This window comes from Myodes glareolus, chromosome 4 (assembly GCF_982192425.1).
Source record: "Myodes glareolus chromosome 4, mMyoGla1.1, whole genome shotgun sequence".
Classification (NCBI taxonomy): Eukaryota; Metazoa; Chordata; class Mammalia; order Rodentia; family Cricetidae; genus Myodes; species Myodes glareolus.
In genome coordinates this window covers 82,308,198-82,326,818 of record NC_142029.1, presented here as the reverse complement: position 1 = coordinate 82,326,818, position 18,621 = coordinate 82,308,198, and the positions used below count along the sequence as shown (strand labels likewise).

Sequence of the window (18,621 nt, the reverse complement as noted above, 5' to 3'; positions counted from 1 at the left end):
CAGTTACTTTGCTGTTGATGGCAAGATGGCAGAACAAGCAACTTGAGGGAAAAAGAGTTATTTCTGGCTTATGGTTCCAGAGGCCATTGAGGAAAGGAAAGGGTGGTACTGCCCGCAGGAGTGCAAGGCTGACTGACTGCAATGTTTAACTCCGCCCAGGAAGTGCAGCCAGAGCAGGAAGCAGGGCAGGCTGTCTAACCCCTCAGAGCCCCTCCCTGCAATGGTCCTCCTCTATCAAACCTGTCGGTCCTAAACCGGTGGTTCTCAAACTGTGGTTCGACCCCTTTGGGGGCTGGAGTGACCCTTTCACAGCTGTCGCCTAAGTCCATCCTGCACGTCGATGTTTACATCACAATTTGAAAAGTGCAAAGTAAGTTATGAAGTAGCAACAAAAATAATGCTTATGATTGGGAGGTCACCACAACATAATTGATGTCGTCTAGTGACGTCTGTATTAAAGGGTCACAGAGTTAGGAAGGTTCAGAACCAGTGGCCTGAAGGTTCCATAACTTCCACAGACAACTCCACAAACCGGGACCAAGTGTTCAAACACTCCTTTGCAAAACTATGCTGCTTAGCTCTTTGTCAACAAGCTGGGGTCATCTGGGAAAGAGGAACCTCAACTGGGAAAATATCTCCATCAGATCAGTGTGTTGGGGAATCTGTGGGTTCATTTTCTTGTTTTCTTTACTAACATTGGTGGAAGAGGAGTCAGGAGAGCACAAGGAAGCAGGAGGGGCAGGAGGATTAACACTGAGTATAATGACATATATGTAGGAGAAAAGCACAATGAAACCCACTACTTTGTATATTAACTTTAAAAATTAGTATTTAAAATATAGTGGCATGAAGCCTATTTTTTTTTCCTATTTCTGCAGAATAGAATTCAGACAGAGTGACCACGGCAGCAGTTTTAGTTCGGTTATTCAGGAGGACATAAGTTAGACTCATCTAAATGGCTCAGGGGTTAGGAGCACAGGCTGCCCCTGTAGAGGACCCAGGTTCAGTTGCCAGCATCCATGTGGCAGTCATAAGCATCTGTAACTCCAGCCCTGAGGGAATCCAACTCTCTTCTGGGCTCTCTGGGCACCAGACACGCATGTGGGGCACTAACATACAGGCAAGCAAAACTTCATACACAGAAATCATTAAATAAAATCTTTAGAAATTCAGGTTAGACTAACTGTCATAGACACACCAGGGAGAAGGTGGTGATAACTTTTCTTAAAACAAAGCACATGGTTTTCAATTTTTAATTAAGAAAATTTGCTTTATTTAAAAAGAATATATAATAAAACCACATGACAAAGTTCTAGACATTGGTTTTTAATATGGCATCATGGAAAGCATTAATAACATTTTCTTTTCTTTCTTATATCCTCTGTGGACTTATTCTTTTACCATGTTGACATTTTTATTTTACAACTTGATTTATATCCATAGTTAAAAACAATTTAAATATTATAAAAAGGTATAAAGCAAAAAAAAAATTCTCTCTTCTCCATAATTTTCCTCAACACTGGCAGTTTGTCCTTCAAACTCAACCATTTTCTTTTCATCTTTGGCAAAATGTTTTCACATACTACGTCCTGTACCTTTGGTCTTTCCTGAATTCATCATGGGAAACTCTCCATACAGCGCAGTTAAAACTGCTTTGTTCTCGCCAATGGTGTATGCAGTCCTCAACACATTAGATCTCTCTAGGCAATGCATTCACTATTGATGGGTGACGACCACTTGGAGTGTTAGAAACCACAAGCATTGGTGACAGTTTATTCAAACGAGCACAACTATATCTTTTTAAAAAATTCATTTAACTTATTTATTTTATGTGCACTGGCGTGAAGGTATCAGATCCCTTGGAAATGGAGTCACAGTCAGTCAGTCACGAGTCACCCTGTGGGTGCTGGGAATTGAACCTGGGTCTTCTGGAAGACCAGTCAGTGCTCTTAACTGCTGAGCCATCTCTCCAACCCCCACAGAACTATATCTTTACATCCTTACATTCCCCTCTTTTCAAAAGTTAAATTAAAAATATTAAATTGTCTCCTTTCCTTCCTCCAACCTCTCTCTTAACTCTCTCTCGATTCCTGGCCTCTGAGGCCAGACAAATTTTAATAAGAATTTCAGGATTGAAAGTGGCTCTGGGTATGTGGGTAATAGATGAGTTGGGAGGGAAAGAATCAGGCCTTAATAAGCCAGTTTCTTTCATTAAGATCTATTCAACCTAGTAAACCAAAAATCCATGTTAAACTCATTTCAAAGGCTATGGTCAAGCTGGGGAGACGGGGGATTATCTAAATTTCACGATAGACTTGCTACAGTTTAGATGTGAAATGTCCCCTGCAGGTTCATGTCAGAGACTTTGTCTCCAGTGCAATGCTCTAAAATGAGGACTGTGGGAGCCCAATTTGTCTCAACTTCTTTTAACTGTTAGGACAGTTCATCACCAGACGACATCAACCTAAAAGACTATGTCTACGACGAACTGCCATTTACTTCCTGGACCTGGGGTTACAGAGGTAGCAAAGAGGGAGGCAACCTTTCTTTCCATAACCCATTCCCATAAAGCTCTACTCTCTATAGACAATAGAAGGCAGACTCAGATGCACCAGGTATGGCCCCAGGACAGCTTGTCCTTTAGTTCATACTACACAGGTAGGTTTTAAATAGGCAATGGGCTTGTTGATCATTTCTATGGTCTACTTAAAAATGCAAATTCCCGTGTTCCTTTTGGCCCTCGGGAGAACAGACATGACCACATGAGTTCCCTGGTTCGGAGAGCTCTGGTTTTGGAGCGCACTCTGTCATGAACCGCGTTTTGGATTGATGGTGCTCTGAGGAATTAGACAGGAATTTAAGGGTATGAGGCTTAGAACTTGACCCTGTCCTAGAAGGCAGAGGCAAGTGTCAAAGTCTTTATCTTAATGGTTCAACCCACTGAAAGAGGAGGGTCTTTCTGTTCATCTGTGGATTCAGGAACCAGTACCTGCTTCTGTCCTGGGCATATTAGTGAATCCCAGGATGCTGAGGCCTCCTGAGGCTGGTGTAGCAACTTTCAAGGACTCTTTTGAAGGACAAAAAGAATTAAATATCTCACGTTGAGAGCTGTTATTTCTTATATTCCTAGTACACAGATGATGAAGATACCAGCAGAATTCCACCGTCTACATTAATAGCTGTGCTGTCTTTAAGAGGTGTGCGACCCAAACAGACTGTGACTCACCAGTTTACACTTAGAGTAGAGTTTCCCCTTAATTCTGTCCTAGGCCCTGGCAAAAACTTAGCTGAAAAGATTTAAACGATGCAGCATGTTCCTCCACCGTCTCTATGCTACCCTTAACAGCATAAAGCCTTGTTCCTTACTTAGCTTGCTCCTTTGTTAGCTTCATCAGCTCTTCCTACAGGAGGCTCCCATCACGGAGCATCAGAACAGCTTGCAAAAGGAGAAACTACACAGGGAGGAGAAAAAAAACCTTCCCCGAATGCTTTTCCCTTCATAACTGAACGTAAAAGTAAGTGAAGAAAAGATAGAAACAAACCAGTAAATGTGACATCCACAGATTCCCAGGTAATTTATAAGTCTTTTTATCTATTGTGATGAAATGAGCAGTTTCATCCCAAATAAAATAAATATCCAGAGGTATCTGATAATACTGGAACTCACGATCTTCCTGCCTCAGCCTCATGGATGTGGGATTACATGCTTAGCATCTCTCTGCATTTCTTTTTGCTTTGACTTTTTGTTTGTTTTGTTTTGTTTTTGAGACAGGGTTTCTCTGTATATCTCTGGCTATTCTGGAACTCACTCTGTAGACCAGGCTAGCCTTGAACTCACGGAGATCTGCCTGCCTCTGTTTTCCAGGTGCTGGGACTAAAGGTGTGTGCCACCCACTGCCCGGTTGTTTTGGCTTTTTGATAAGATTTAACTGGGAAGCCTGGGCTGGCCAGGAAATCAACATATATCGCAGGCAGGCTTTGCAGTAAGAAATCCTCTTGCTTCTGCCTCCGGGGTGCTGGGATTAGAAGTGTGAGCCTGACCCACCCGTCCTGGCTCCGCTCTTTCACAAGTCTTAAAGATGCAGCCAGCACACAAAGGAGTGTGAAGCTGGGGCCTCGTTAAAGCTCTTCCCTCCCAGGCACCTTCCTGTGGCACCGGCAAAAGGATGTGGCATCATTCGGCTGGGGAACAAGTTCCATTCCATCACGTATCATGGGCTTGCTGGTCTGGCGCTCAGCATATTTCTGAAATACGGAAGCCATGGAAGGTTTAGTTGGGTCTTCATTCTAGTCCCACCTCCCACACATCTCCACCTTCAATCGCAAAGTTTCAGGCCCAAACCAAAGGCTGGTGAAACATCTCATAGTCTGGCAGAGAACCGTAATCTACACTTCTGTGCAAATTAGAAATGAGATGCCAAGCCAAATGCCTCTATTTGAAACAATGGGGCCAGCACATATCCTCCATTCTAATGAGTAACTGTCTTGTTGAATTTTCATGACAGCAACTCGAGATGAGCAGCATCTCCAGACGGCGTATAGAGATGGCTGCCTCCATCCATCCCAGACGGCTGGAGTTATAACCGCGCCAAAAGTGCAAAGTTCTTTTCCTCTGGGCAGAAACATCTCTATGAACCGAGTCTTTCACTGACTTCATTCTGGGTCCACTCTGTTACGCTAATGCCCAATACTAGTAACAATATAACTAAGGGAACTTAGTTAACATGTTAGAGGTAGAAGCTCCTACCATTAAAATTAAAGCTAGGGCTGGTAAGATGGCTTAGTGGGTAAAGATGCCTGCCTCCTGGCCTTAAAACCCGAGTTCAATCCCTGGGACCTACGTGGTGGAAGGAGAGAACCGACTCCTACGGGAGTCCTCTGTCCTCTGACCTCCATAGGTGCTCCACTTCTCCTCCACCTCCCAGAGCTCACAAAGTAAGTAAAATGCAATTAAAATTAAAATGTTAAAACTAGATTAGTACACAGTATGGAACCTATCTAAGGATGACAAGGCGGACGTGTGTGTGTGTGTGTGTGTGTGTGTGTGTGTGTGTGTGTGTGGCACAGGGGATGTGACTTGCCTTTATTCCACCCACAGACAAGAAGGACGGTCTCTAAAAATCAACCACCAGGGGGCGCACCCTGACAAGAGGGGAGGAGCTTCTAATTAATCTACTTCCATGGGCTCCAAGAACAGAGATTGAAAGGATGGAGGCTACAGAGAGAGTCAGCACTGGTTCTTCCCTTCCTCAGGCTGGAGTCTCAGCTGAGCCCAAATTCTTCCCACAAGCTGCCGCTGATCCCCGCAGGAAGCATGGTACAAAGTGTCCAGGCCACAGATGTGGCCTAAAGACCCCGACTCACCAGGTTGGACTCTGAACTGACCTGCAGCACTCTGTAATAGTAACAGAAAAGTCTGGGCGGCTGGAGCAGGTCCCTAGCAGTTAACTGTCCTTCTTTCGCAATCTTCTTTGCTTCACCATCATTTTCCTAAAAGAAAAGACCGAAAATTGCTGCTGCAGCCCACAGAGAACGCAAAGTGCATGAGTGAGAGGGACAGGCGAGGCGAATGTCAACAGCACGGGGAAGCGGACTGCAATGGGCTAAGGCAAAGGAGGCCATGGGATCGTTTACTAATATCTGTTAAAGGGATAAAAGAATCGTAGGTGTGTGGACCTTACTCTGCCGGCCTCACTGGCCTCTTCTTTGCCTATTCTGGTGCTTTCCTAGCTAGCCAGGGTGAAAACCTGGGGTCCATCATCTGCCTCCCCAGCGGTGCCCTCTGCCTAAGGACAGAATGGATCGATTTTCATGTTAAAATGTCTTTTAAAAGCTTCAGTGCTCAGGAGCTGGCTGGGCAGTTAAATGTGCGTACTGCTCTTGTAGAGGACCCAAGTTCTGTTCCCAGCACCCACCTTGGTGGGTGGTTCTCAACTCCAGCTCCTGGGGATCCGAGGTCTGAGGCCTTTGAGGGCATCTTCACCCAAGTGTACAGACCTCTACACTGAACCGTGTGCAAAATTAAAAATAATAAAAATGTGGTTTTCATAAAGCTTCATTCAAATATGCAGAGACAATGTTCTGTTACAAAGCGTTAGCCACAAAAGACTAAAATGCCATTGTGATAAAAGTTATCTGCCCACTAGTTCTCACGGGCTACAGTGCCAGGGATAATCAGTGCTGATTACAGTCACAGGAAACGCCTTTCTGCATGCTGTTGACAGGAAAAGCTATTTGCTGGCGATCATGGATCTTAGGGAAAGCCAGAATGATGATTGTGATCCATTGTTCCCATAACCAAAATATTATCTCTCAAAACTTAAAAATGGAAAAATGTTATTATAGAAGGATAAAGCTTTATAGTTTCATATAAACCACAATAATTTTTTAATATTTATTCCTTAAAATTTATTCTTTTTTTAAAAATCCCTGTTTTATGGGGACCTTGCTCTTGGGATGCTTTGTAGTTTGTGTTGGGTAAGGGCTTGTTTTTTTTTTTTTCATATATGAGGAAAAGAAGATCACCAGATTTGCCTGGGATGTTCTCTTAAAATATAAAGCCTTTCAATTCTGGCCTTTTCAATCTGTAATTTGCATTTTGCATATTCTTCTTTTGCATATATAAATGCAAATAGTGAATCATTTAGAAAAATCCATATCACAGCAACACTAGACTTCAAATCCATCCCTCAACAATATTGACGGAGGTACACAAAATGATTCTGATGGCCTTTCTTTCTCTTTGACATGTGTACATGTGTGTATCTGCATGTGGGTTTGTGCACATGAGCGCAGTGACTGTGGAAGCCAGGAGAAGCCATTTGATCCCCCGAGCTGGAGTTACAGGACACTGTGAACGGCACAACAAGGGTGCTGGGAACCAAGGTCCTCTGGGAGGACAACAAGGGCTCTTAACACTCAGCCACCTCTCCAGCCCCATGTCTATTCTTCAGCTATTTAAAGGGAACACATTTTTTTTTTTTAAAGAAAATTATACTTCCTTTGACTTTTATTTCATTATGATACATGGTCGTGATGGAACCCAGGTCCTCCATATCGATAACTTTGATACTGCCCCAAAAAGGAAAATGGCCGGAAGCATACCTTGGCCCACTTCACTTTCTCTAGCAGATCACTGAGGTTTCTTCTAACGGGAACGTAGTGCTTCCAAGGCCTTAGTGCCACATAGAAATGTTCATAATACGGTGAGTCCTGCTTCAGAACCAGGCTGTCTCCCAGCATGAGGTAGGGAAACCTGTAAGCAGCCACCGTGCCGTCCACATTCACCTGGTACTTGTACTAGAAGACGAAAAGCAAAGAACCTCAGAAAGCCATGGCTCCACTTCCGCTTCCCATCAGTATTAAGTCAAGTGCAGGGGGACCGCCTTCCACTTTCCCACGTCCGCACTACAGACAGCTTTCACTACAGACAGCTTTCCTTTTCTCCTTGTAGAAAGATGACAAACAGCCTCTAACGCGTCCCCAGCAGGACAGTTTGGGCCACAGGAACAAGCGCCTGTTTCAGTGACATCTGTGAAGCAGAGTCTAGACTCCGGTATCAAAGCCGGTCCTAAAACTATTGTCAACGTTCTAAATTTTAATATTCTGAAAAGTGATATTAATTATCAGTTTTCATATATATATATAAATAAAATTTCATTTATTTCTTATACTAAACCCACAAAACATAAACTAGAGTTTATATAAAACAGAGTTGACATCTTTCCAGCCTGTGAATTGTAGGAAAGATGGTTCAGTGGGTAGAGAAATTTGTTGTCAAATGAGATGACCCAAGTTCAATACCTAGGACCCACTGGTAGAGGAAGAGAACTAACTCTGGTAAGTTGTCATCACGCGCGCGCACACACACACACACACACACAGAAAGAGATAAATTAAGTGTTATAAAAACTGGTTACTCCATTAACATATATTGGATTAGTAAGTTCTGATTTCCATTTCAAAAGCATATATCAAAGGCATGAAAAATCTGATTTAATTATACTATGAGGCAAGGTTTTTTGTTTTGTCTTTACAAGTGAGAAAACTGGAATACAGAGAAAGCTATGAAGCTTTATTCTGAATGTAAATTCACTGCTCTTTTCACCTCGAAACCCCTGAGATGAAGCTGGTCCATTTCCCGCTACGCTGACTCCTCCCTTCCTCCCTTCCATTCCTCTCCTTTTTCTTTTCAGTGCTGGAGATCAGACCTACCCTCTCTCATGTAACAGAAGTTCTCTGCACAGGGGTACACTCTAACATCTTAGTAATCTCTTTAAAAAATAATTTATTAAATATTAAGTACCACGTGTTTCCTAGTCAGTTAGATGTGGGTTTCACGACAGAGTGAGGGGCACACACATGTATGTACATATGTATACACCACACACACGCACACATGTACACACACATTCATATACAAACACACATGCATACCAAAATCAATATAAAAAGAAAGTAAAGAACAGGGCAGGCATGACAGGTCACCAGAGCCACTAAGAGATGAGGGGCCGCAGGCAGGACCCTCCCTCCAGCTCTACCTCCCTCCAGCTCCACCTCCCTCCAGCTCCACCTCCTATTTTGCATATATAAAAAACGAACATTCTTTTCATTTACCAAAGATACTTGAGATCACTTCACATAAAAGAAACATCTTTGCAGATCATTAAATCAAAGGGAAAAGCCATAATAAATACATACAAACTTCATGCTAACTCTTACGTTAAGCATTAAATATAGTTCTAGATTACTTGGTAACAAAATTAACAGACAAAACTGTGAGAGTTCAGTGAGTCCTCGGTCGGACAGGAGAGAGCGAAAGTGAAGTTAGCTACAAACCGAGGTGACCCGCTTGAACCCCCAGTTTCATGGACTTTGGACACAGTTTATCACTGCATAGCCATAGGAAGACTCCTACCTTAAAGAAATCAAAGAAACCCATCAACTTGGCTTTTCCAAGCTCTTTTTCTTTCTCTTGGAAAAAGAAATATCCTGTAATTCCTGCATCTAGCAGCTGCGGATTTTCTTTGGACAGCTGCACCAGCTGCAGCCTCTCCTCTCGGCTATCTCTACCTCGGAAGAAAGCTTTCTCTGTTTTATTGATCCAGGAAGGGCCTAGAAGTTTGAGGCCATAAAAAATTATGATTAAGAATCTGAAATCATAAGACAGCACAATGACCTTTAATCCACCATCTCCATTTAAAATGTTGGTACTCGCACAAACCCATTTTGTAACACAGACGCCGTTTCCAAAACACCTGGGACTGAGTCTCAGTTTGCCAGAGGTGCTTTCAGGGGCTGTCTGTCTGTCTGTTCCAGCCCCTCCCATTTACCTACCAACCACAGTTCTCACGGGCACTGCTATTCACTGTGTTCAACGTTGGGAAACAGCCCTCACGGTATCAGGCCAAACTCAGAGCAAATGGTTCTGTGACTTGGCCTACTCCCAAGGCCACAGCTCCTTCACTTCCATGTTTCACAATCACACAGGAGTTAGGCTTTTGTGCTTATTTGAGGTCAGCAGAAAACTGCACAACTAAGCAACCCAGCAGAGTTCTTAGTTCATACTTCTCCCTTTAGTTTTGTTTTATGTGTATATGCATTTCATGTATGCCTGTGCACGGTGTGCATGAAGTACCCACACAAGCCAGGGGAGGGCGCCAGATCTCCTGGGACTGATGTTACAGATTGCTGTGCACCAAGTGGGTGCAGGGAATTGAACCTGGGTCCTCTGGAAGAGCAGTGCCCAAATGACACCATGATCACGACCGTCTTAGGGTTTTCAGGTTGCTCTCATTTCATCAGTAATAAGAATCACTGATGTCAGAATTAGTGACAGGTTTACCAAATAAACATATTATTTAAATATCTTTAATGTTTTGATTTAAAATTTCATGTAAGTATAACCAATACGACTTGAAAAGAAGCTTACAAATGACTGAACTCAAAGGAGACTCCATGAATACAGGCTTGGGTGTTAGTTCCCTAAATGATGTGTTTTTCATTTTCAAATTGGAATCCCAAACGTTCTCTTTTGGCCATTGAGAGTTTTCCCCTACTTTGCTGTGCTGGGAATGGAGCTTGGGCCCTTGCACAAGCTAGACATGTATTCTTCTTGGGTAGAAAGCAAGACTGATTAAGCATATACATCTATTCTTTCTGATTCCCTCCACCATTTTTATCTTTAAGATTTTCCCCATGAGAAGTAACCTTAGCTTACCTGTATTTCCCTGAACAGAGAGGAGATCATTTGTGACACCCCTCATTGCTTCAAGTATGGAATGGGTGACATCGTAGGTTGGAAGGATTATGTCTCTTGAATCCAAGGAGCCACACCAGGAAATGATAGGTATAGGGCCAGGAGTGTCATTGACCTTTCGATGCTCCAAGGGCCAATCTCCAAGGTTAATATAAAATTCTAAATCTGGGAGGGTGACCTACAAAAACAAAATCACAAACGCCAGTGTTGGGAGGCACCAAATACCCCAGTCTCTTGGCTCTGCATGTCTATGTGTAGGGGACAGGGGCCAATCTTTGGCGTTTATCCTCGAGAGCCATCTACCTTGGTTTTTGTTTGTTTATTTGTTTGCTTGTTTTATTAATTTATTTATTATTTGAGACACGGTCTCTCACTGGCCCGGACTTCTCCTAGGCGGTTAGGCTGGCTGGCCTCTGAGCCCGAGGGATCCACCTCTCTCTGTTCCCTCAGCACTGGGATTCCAAGCACCATGCTATCACGACTGGGTCTTTTACACATGTGTTCTGAGCATCAGACTTGGGTTCAAATGTTTGCACAGCAAGCCCTTTACCATGGTGCCATCTCCCCATTGGATCCCCTTAGTGCCTCTGATAGAGACGACCACTGGAAACAGAGAGGTGACAGAGAAGAAAACCTCTGGCTGAGGGTAGTATACAGCAAGCTCACTGCCTGGGAGTCAGCTCCTTTCTCCCAGTGGTGACATTAAAACGTAATGTCACAGAAGTGGGCGTATAGAGAAGTGTGAACTCTCACCAGCTGCTATGCACTCAGTAGTCTGCAGTCAGACCCAACTTTGCCTTCCGCCATGCCCTCTTCCACCGTTGCCTCTAGAGTCCCCCCCCCTCCCCCCCCTGTTTCCATGTCCATGATTTGATCCTCCGCGGAGGCCTTCTTGCTGGGAATGCTGCCTCCGTTTCCTTCCTGGGCATTCCGACTTCACCTCCCTCTACTCGAACCTACACAGCTGTCCTAACCTCTACACCCCCATGAAGGTCACGACTAGGCTGACTGGAACCTTTAGACTATGGAACAGGACCTGTTTTCCGTCCCGGCATTCAGGGTCTCACTCTCAGTCTCTAGCTTAGACTGAAGTCTCGTAACCCTGAATGCCGGGATGACAGGCAAGAGCCACCAAGCCCACTTTAGTTTCTATCTTACGGGAAAGAGTCATCTACAAAGACATACGCATATTCCGTGACACAGTCCTGAGTCCTGAAAGCCACTCTCATGGATCTTTATAGTTTTAAATAGGTAACTGTTGCAACAACAACAACAACAAAAATCAAATGATACTATTTTTGAAATCTGTTCATTCATTTTCATACCTTTCTTGCCAGTGACAGCAAAATTTCATCGGAGAACATTTTGAAGTCGGTGTATTTCCCCAAGGATCTCCGGTGGATGTGGTTATTGACAATTGTGTAATGAACAACAGCACCCCGCTCGTCCCCAAATCTCTTGGGGACTTCCTTCAGCATCTGCAGGAGATTGATGCTGGGGAAGGCAGCAAAATCTTGCTCGATCTGTGGTTCTGTGGCTGGACAAGACAGAGTTTCCTGCCAGGCCTGAGGGTCCTCTTCTGGGCAGTCACAGTACTCGTGATACACAGGCCCTGAGGAGGTGACACACACACACATACACACACACACACACACACACACACACACATACACACACAATGTTACCCCAAGTTAACAAAGAGAAGTGAACACTGAAGACAGCTTGGTCTGAAAACTACCGACAGAGGTAAAATTGTCTCAGACAAGGGAGTAGAGCAGTATTTGTGTCGGAGTCCCACGTCTGTCCCCTCTCGAGGCACGTTAGACAGACTAGACAGCACAAGCTTCCTCCCATCCAGTCACTTGGATGACACATTTGCTTCTAGTGAGGTGTCAGTAATTAGAACACAACCACTTCATTTTAACACAGAGAGAGATTCCTGGTTTTTGGACACTCAAATGCAGAAGCAGTGAGGTTTTGAGAAACTGGAGGACCTCTCCCTCAAAGCCTCTAGTGCGGTCTCGGTCGGCACGTCTCAGAGAAAGAGAGTAACTGGAAGGACCTCTCAGTATAATGCTAGGGGGGGCAGCTGAATGCAGAGGACTTTCCTGAAGATGCATCTAGAAAACAATGTGTACAAATCTAACAAATCTAACATATAATTTCAGGACGTATCCACATTTGTTTTAATGAAAAAAATTAAAATTCCTTGAGGATTTATTCATGATCTTTGGAAATAGTCACATGTAGCCCAGTTAACCTTAACTCCTGATCCTCCTGCTTCTACCTCCCTAGTGCTGGAATTACATCATTAAGCCTGATTTTTTTTTTTTTTTTGAAGATTTCTACTTCAGACCAAGACCAATAGGAGGCACTGACTTATTCTTCCACTTGAAACTGGTGAACCAAACTTGGCACTCACAGTTTCCAGACTATGGACAGGAGGTAGTGAAGGACAGTGACTCTGGAGGATGGACACCAGCGAGGCAAGCCTCCCGGGTCGCAGGAGCTCTGCTCAAGGCAGCCCAGGAAAAGGGAAGAGGGCGTGGCAGGAGCTGGGCAGTTGCACTGAGTTGAGGAAAGCTGAGAGTGAGGGGGAACAAGGCAACCGGGCCTGGGAAGACAGAGTAGGTGAAGGGTAAGAACGGAACATGGAAAAGCCTGGAAACATGCAGGCCTTTGTGAGTGAGAAGACATCCCAGCCCCATCAGGGCATCTGTGATGCAGTCACCCAGTACAGGAAAGAACCATCCAGAACACTGGAGGGCAGTGTATACCACCCCACAGGGCTGAGAAAAGGGCCTGCACCAGCCAGGGTACAAAGCCTCTTCATTCTTGGGACTTGGGAAGAGCATGTCTCAGTCCTTGAGAATAATTAGCCCAAGATTAAATGTGGCTCAATTTCATCTAACAAACTGTGAAAACTTAACTCAAAAGGATTAAATTATGTTCAGTTAACTCTGCCATATCCCAGGGATAAAACTTAGGAAAATTAAAAAGGGCATCGAGAGATAAATATATATATATGTATATGTATACACACACACATAAACATATATACACTGTAGGGGATTAATGACAACTTGACAGTGCAGGAAAAAAGATGAACAAATCAGCAATAGTAACTACACATAATGAAACAGAAAAGCATTTTTTAAAAGATTTATTTTAGGTGTGTGCTTTGTCCACATGTATGTGTGTACACTACATGCACGTCTGGTACCCCCAGAGCTCAGAAGAGGACACTGGATCCCCCGGAACTGGAGTCACGGATGACTGTGAGCTTCCCTGTGGGTTCTGGGAACTGAACCCAGATCCTCTGCAAGAGCAACCAGTGCTCTCCAAACCCAGACAATGATAATTTTCTTAAATGCCAAAATGACATAAAATTTGAGCTTCAAGGAGTGTATATCTAATGCTTACCCTGTTGAACTTGACTGCAGGGTCATTACAAGCCATTCTGAAAAGCATGCCTCCCACAGAAGTCTAGGTTCAGGTGACTAATATCACTTACCTTTCAAAATATAGGGAGACTGAGCTACGTGTTCACCACCATAAAGAACCTCCACCTTGAGGCCTTCGTGGACAGTCTCGTGCATCCTGTATCTCACCAAAAAAGTTCCATCATTTCTGTCCAGAGGTTTAGGAACATAAATTCGGGCTGACTCTTTCGGTGAAAGGGATTTTACGACTACTTTGAATTGTGTTTGACCTGGGAGCAGAAGAAATACAAAGAGCGTGACCATTTCCTGATTTTCATGGCTCGTGACTAGACGGGGATCTCTGTACAGGAATTCTTTTGACCTGCAGGGTTCATGGTCAACCATGTTCAGCTCAGCCTGGAAGACCCTTGAGGCAGCAACTATACCTGACCCATCCTTAAGCCAAGGATCTGACTCAACAAGGGAGTCGTTAACTATTCAATAATGACAGTGGATGAAAAATTAGTTCATTGATGAAAGTAACATTCTGCCTATGTGGTCTTTTCTCTCTGAAAACCATTCAAGCTTAGGCAGTTAACAGTCCATACTATAAAGTTGATGGCTCTGTGGCCCTTCAACTTTCTCCCTGTAACACACGCACACACATATATATTTATGGCATATATTTCATGCCACTTAAGTATCTAGCACCCCTCATTTATGAGAAAATGTCCCTTTTTTTTTATTAAATTTGTTCTTTTGACAATTTCACAGGGTACAATAATGCATGCTGGCCACTCTCACCCTCCTCCTGCTCAGATCCCCTCTCACTCTGCCTACTCCTCCCCTTTTCTACACATCTCTTTCTGACATCCATGGTTATTCACGTTGTTCTGTGCCCCAGAGTCTAGCCAGGGCTGTCTCTGTGACTACGGATTCGGAGCTACCAGTCGGAGCCTGGTGGGCTCAGCAGTGGGCATGGAGCAGGTGAGATAACTGAAGAGGACCCTCCCTCTCCCAGAACCTAACAGCAGTTTGGCAGCGAGGGACAGGGCCCCATAAGACCCCCCTATTCTGTGACTGAATAGGGTCAGGCCTGTGTGGGCCTACTGTAGGCACCACAGTTTTGGTTCATGATTGTAAAGGCTGAGTGTAGAGCAGCGGCTTTGAACCTGTGAGTTGCAACCCTTTTGGGGTCACTTTTCCCCAGGGGTCACCTAAGACCATCTGTATATCAGGTATTTATATTACGATTCATAACAGTAGCAAAATTACAGTTATGAAGTAGCGATGAAAATAATTTTATGGTTGGGGGTCAGCACAACACGAGGCACTGACTGTATTGAAGGGTCGCAGCGTGAGGAAGGTTGGGAAGCGCTCGCTGATCTGGAGGCTGGCAATTCACAGACCATTGCTTCATCTCCCGGCTCTTACACGTTCGTTTTCTACAAAGTTCCCTGAGCTCAAGAGAGTGTGAAAATTTCTCTTTCTAAACTGAATTTTCAAATGCTTTGTGTTTCTTCTAATTTGCTTTCAGAAAGGCAGTCCGAGGGGCAAGAGACATGGCTCAGCAGTTAAAAATACTAGCTTCTCTTCCTGAGGACCCAGGTTCGAGTCCCAGCACCCACATGGAGGCCACAGCTGGCTGTAACTCCAGGGGATATGATGCCTTCTTCTGGCCTCCAAAGCTAGCAGGCTAGCACAGGATTGACATACAAACATTCAGATGAAACATCCATACACATAAAATAAAAACATCTGTAAAAAGAAAAAAGAAAGATAATGTGTGCTACAGCAGACTGAAAAGCTGGGGTGACATACACCTTTAATCCAACACTCGGGAGGAAGAGGCAGGGGGATGGATCTCTGTTCATAGTGAGACCCTGATATTTTTATAGTAATCTTGCATGGCTGGGTCATTGATAGCACAAAATTAATGTGAAGATCAGTGAAAAATAACACTGATTGGGTTTGACACAGAAATAAGTACGTGTAATCTTTACAAGGGAGAAAACGAGTGAAATTCTGAATTGCTTAAAGCGGAGGGAGTATGAATTCTCACTTGCCCTGATGGCTATTATAATGGGACAGAATCCAAGAACGGCTTGAATTCTCTTCTTCATAAATTCAAATTTCTTTAAGAAAAGCTGACTGGTGGTGGCCAGGTGGCGGTGGCGCACGCCTGTAATAATCCCAGCACTTGGGAGGCAGAGGCAAGTGGATCTCTGTGAGTTCGAGGCCAGCCTGGTCTACAGAGCGAGTTCCAGGACAGGCTCCAAAACTAGAAAGAAAGAAAGAAAGAAAGGAAGGAAGGAAGGAAGGAAGGAAGGAAGGAAGGAAGGAAGGAAGGAAGGAAGGGGGAGGGAAGGAGGAAGAAAGAAAGAAAAGCTGACTGAAGGGAACGACATGACACAAAGGGAGGCAGCAAGGATCAAACCCTTACACCAGAAATTCTGAGTACTTAAATTTCAAAGAAGCCAAAAGCATTTTTTTTAAAAAATACATTTACTTATCCCCTATGATGAGCTATTCCTTGTGTTCAGGTCTGTTTATTTATTTATTTTTGTATCAACTTCTTACATAGTCAAGGCTAGCCTAGAACCCACAATTCTCCTGCTTCTGCCTCCCAGGTGCTTGGGTAATAGGCCCTCACCATCACACCAGCTCTCGAGCATTCTACCTGTTTCCTGTAAGACGGGTATGTCAGATAGATAGTTATCACCCCTGCTGTGCAGTGAGAGACCCAGCTCCAAGAAGTACTCGAGGGTCACATATCAATGAACTGCACAGCCAGGAGGCAGTCACAGCTTTCCAGCTTTTTAAGTGGAAGAGAATCTCTGGCAACGGGGACCTCGCTGCCCGCCAAGACCATTTAGGAAGTTTACCAAAGCTCTCTACAGTTACAGGGAAAGCACTGATCTTACATTAGCAACTAGAGTGTCCCAGAAGACCAAAGTGTTACGCCCTAGGACTACATAATCCTCCAAATATGTCTGACTTCTCACCATGGACACATTCCAGGATCCACTCATGCACTGCAAACATATTAAGAGGTTCTTTTTTTTTCCTCACTATGAAAATATTATGATCTACTGAGGCTGAGAGATGGCTCAGTGATTAAGAGTGCCTTCTACTCTTCCAGAGGACACATGTTCAGTTCCCAGCAAATAGGTAGTTCACAAGCTGACCTCCAGCTATGGAGGCTCCAGAGCCCCCTTCTGGCCTCTATGCACACCAGCACACAAGTGGCAAACACACACACACACACACACACACACACACACACACACACACACATCCATATAAATATAAATAAGATAGAATCTTCGCAGAAAATTTTATTTGGGAAAAAGAATGCAAAAAGGAATTTGGGGAAAAATCCTTACTCCCTTGCTGTAACCAGGAACCTGCACGCTTGGGTTCATTTATTGATTACAAGCTTGGAGTGATACTATGTCACGTTTTAGATCTGAAACATGCCCTAAGGGCTCCTGTTCTGAACACTTGGTCCTCACACTCAGTTTTTGTACATCTGTAAGCATGTCCAGAAAACCCTCAGCCTCCAAACCCATACTCTCAAAAGTTTCCCAGACTTCCCTGGGCACACTGGCAGTTCTTCAATGTTGTACATATCCCACTGTGGTGACTGTGATGTGCCCTGATAGCTCAGTTGCTTATCCATTTTTCTCAGCTTAGTCTTAAGTTTTCTGATAGGCAGACATTACCATCCTCTCTTAACTCCAGGATTACCGAATACACAGTGATCTCCGAGTACCTTTGCACTGTGGATCTGGTAGGCCTTAGATTATTGGTCTCTTTGCTGGTAAAATAGGGTGCCTTTTAGGAGTAGCCTTAAGTTTAGACACAAATGAACAAATCCTGACTGGCAACCACTTGAAACCAGCAGGACAAGTTCAGAGAAGCTGTCAGATGTGGGAGAGGAACCCTGCAGAGTATCAGAACAAGATCACCCCCGCGTCCCGATTCTAGTTAGTTTCACCGATTTCTGATTTCTGTGGTCTGCATTTAATAAGACAAAAGCAAGAAGAAAGGGAAAACCTTGCCTGCAAGAAGGCCCGGCACTGCAGGCCTAGTGGGAGAAGTCAGGGAGGAAGGACCATCTGCATCACGTGATCGCGCCTCGGCACCTCATAGGACATCACCGGTGCCATTTACGCCAACATCGGTCCACGCGCGGGACGTGTGGCCCAGCCCTTGGAATTAGTCACCCAACGGACCTAGGTGGCGTCTCTCGCCCCCGTGGGTGTCAGGGAGGAGGAAGGGAGCCCATGGAAGGGAGGAAGGGCGACACTCACAGCGGGGATGTGGCCGTGTATGGCGCCAGGGACGCGCGGGGATGGCGACGGGCACTGACCTGGTGGCGAGCTAGTGAGGTTCCGGCCGTCCGAGTCCACCGCCTGCAGGAAGAAGTAGCGCACGGGCAGGACGACGGCGGCCTGCAGCCCCGGGCCCCACGCCAGGCTCCGCGGTGCGCTCATCTGCGCCCCGGCCCCCGCGGCCACCAGCAGGGCGAGCTGCAGCCACAGCAGCGGGGCCCGCGGGACGCGGAGCATGGTCGCCGGCTCTCAGCTCCGCAGGCCGGGGAGGGGCCGGAGCGCCGGGCTCCAGGGGACACCCGGGGGCGGGTCTCTGCCTAGAGCCGCCCCGCGCGGGCCATGTGCGCGCCCGACGCCCACAGGGTGTTGGCGTGTACCTTCCCCAGGCCTCCCTCCTCTAGAGGCTCGAGTTTGTCTGAAGTTTGGAGAAAGGCAGTTGTTACCGCTTCCACTTACTTTATATTTTATTATATGATTGTCTTTTATTTTGGTTTTTCCTTTTGAGAAGGACGTCTCCCTCTTAGCCCAGTCTAGTTTTGAATAAATGGCAGTTCTTCCTTCTAGCCTTCTCTAGTACGGAGGGAATTAAAGATGTGTAAACTAC

The 18,621-nt window shown here is 45.0% G+C and overlaps 1 protein-coding gene across 2 annotated transcripts; it reads right to left on the bottom strand.

The window, feature by feature from the left end:
• Window positions 1–1,310: 1,310 nt before the first annotated feature.
• Poglut3 (protein O-glucosyltransferase 3) lies at window positions 1,311–18,272 on the bottom strand. 2 transcript variants are annotated; one of them, XM_087905665.1, is made up of 8 exons: window positions 18,056–18,272; window positions 13,773–13,970; window positions 11,584–11,795; window positions 10,220–10,436; window positions 8,918–9,114; window positions 7,105–7,299; window positions 5,386–5,490; window positions 1,311–4,245 (listed from the first exon to the last, which is right to left on the bottom strand). In XM_087905665.1, exons 1-8 carry the CDS (start codon window positions 18,252–18,254, stop codon window positions 4,120–4,122), a joined length of 1,449 nt encoding a protein of 482 aa, XP_087761791.1. In that variant the 5' UTR covers window positions 18,255–18,272; the 3' UTR covers window positions 1,311–4,119. The 2 variants fall into 2 exon arrangements, with proteins under 2 accessions (XP_087761791.1, XP_087761790.1); XM_087905664.1 differs by having other exon boundaries at window positions 11,584–11,870; window positions 18,056–18,270.
• Window positions 18,273–18,621: the final 349 nt, after the last annotated feature.

Excerpts from the sequence above, each read along its gene's own strand:
- Poglut3 (XM_087905664.1), bottom strand. The coding sequence starts at position 18,254 with ATGCTCCGCGTCCCGCGGGCCCCGCTGCTGTGGCTGCAGCTCGCCCTG. Across the intron at positions 7,300-8,917 it reads GTTTCTTTGATTTCTTTAAG|TACAAGTACCAGGTGAATGT; the intron begins GTAGGAGTCTTC and ends TTCGTCTTCTAG. Across the intron at positions 4,246-5,385 it reads ACTATTACAGAGTGCTGCAG|AAATATGCTGAGCGCCAGAC; the intron begins GTCAGTTCAGAG and ends TCCGTATTTCAG.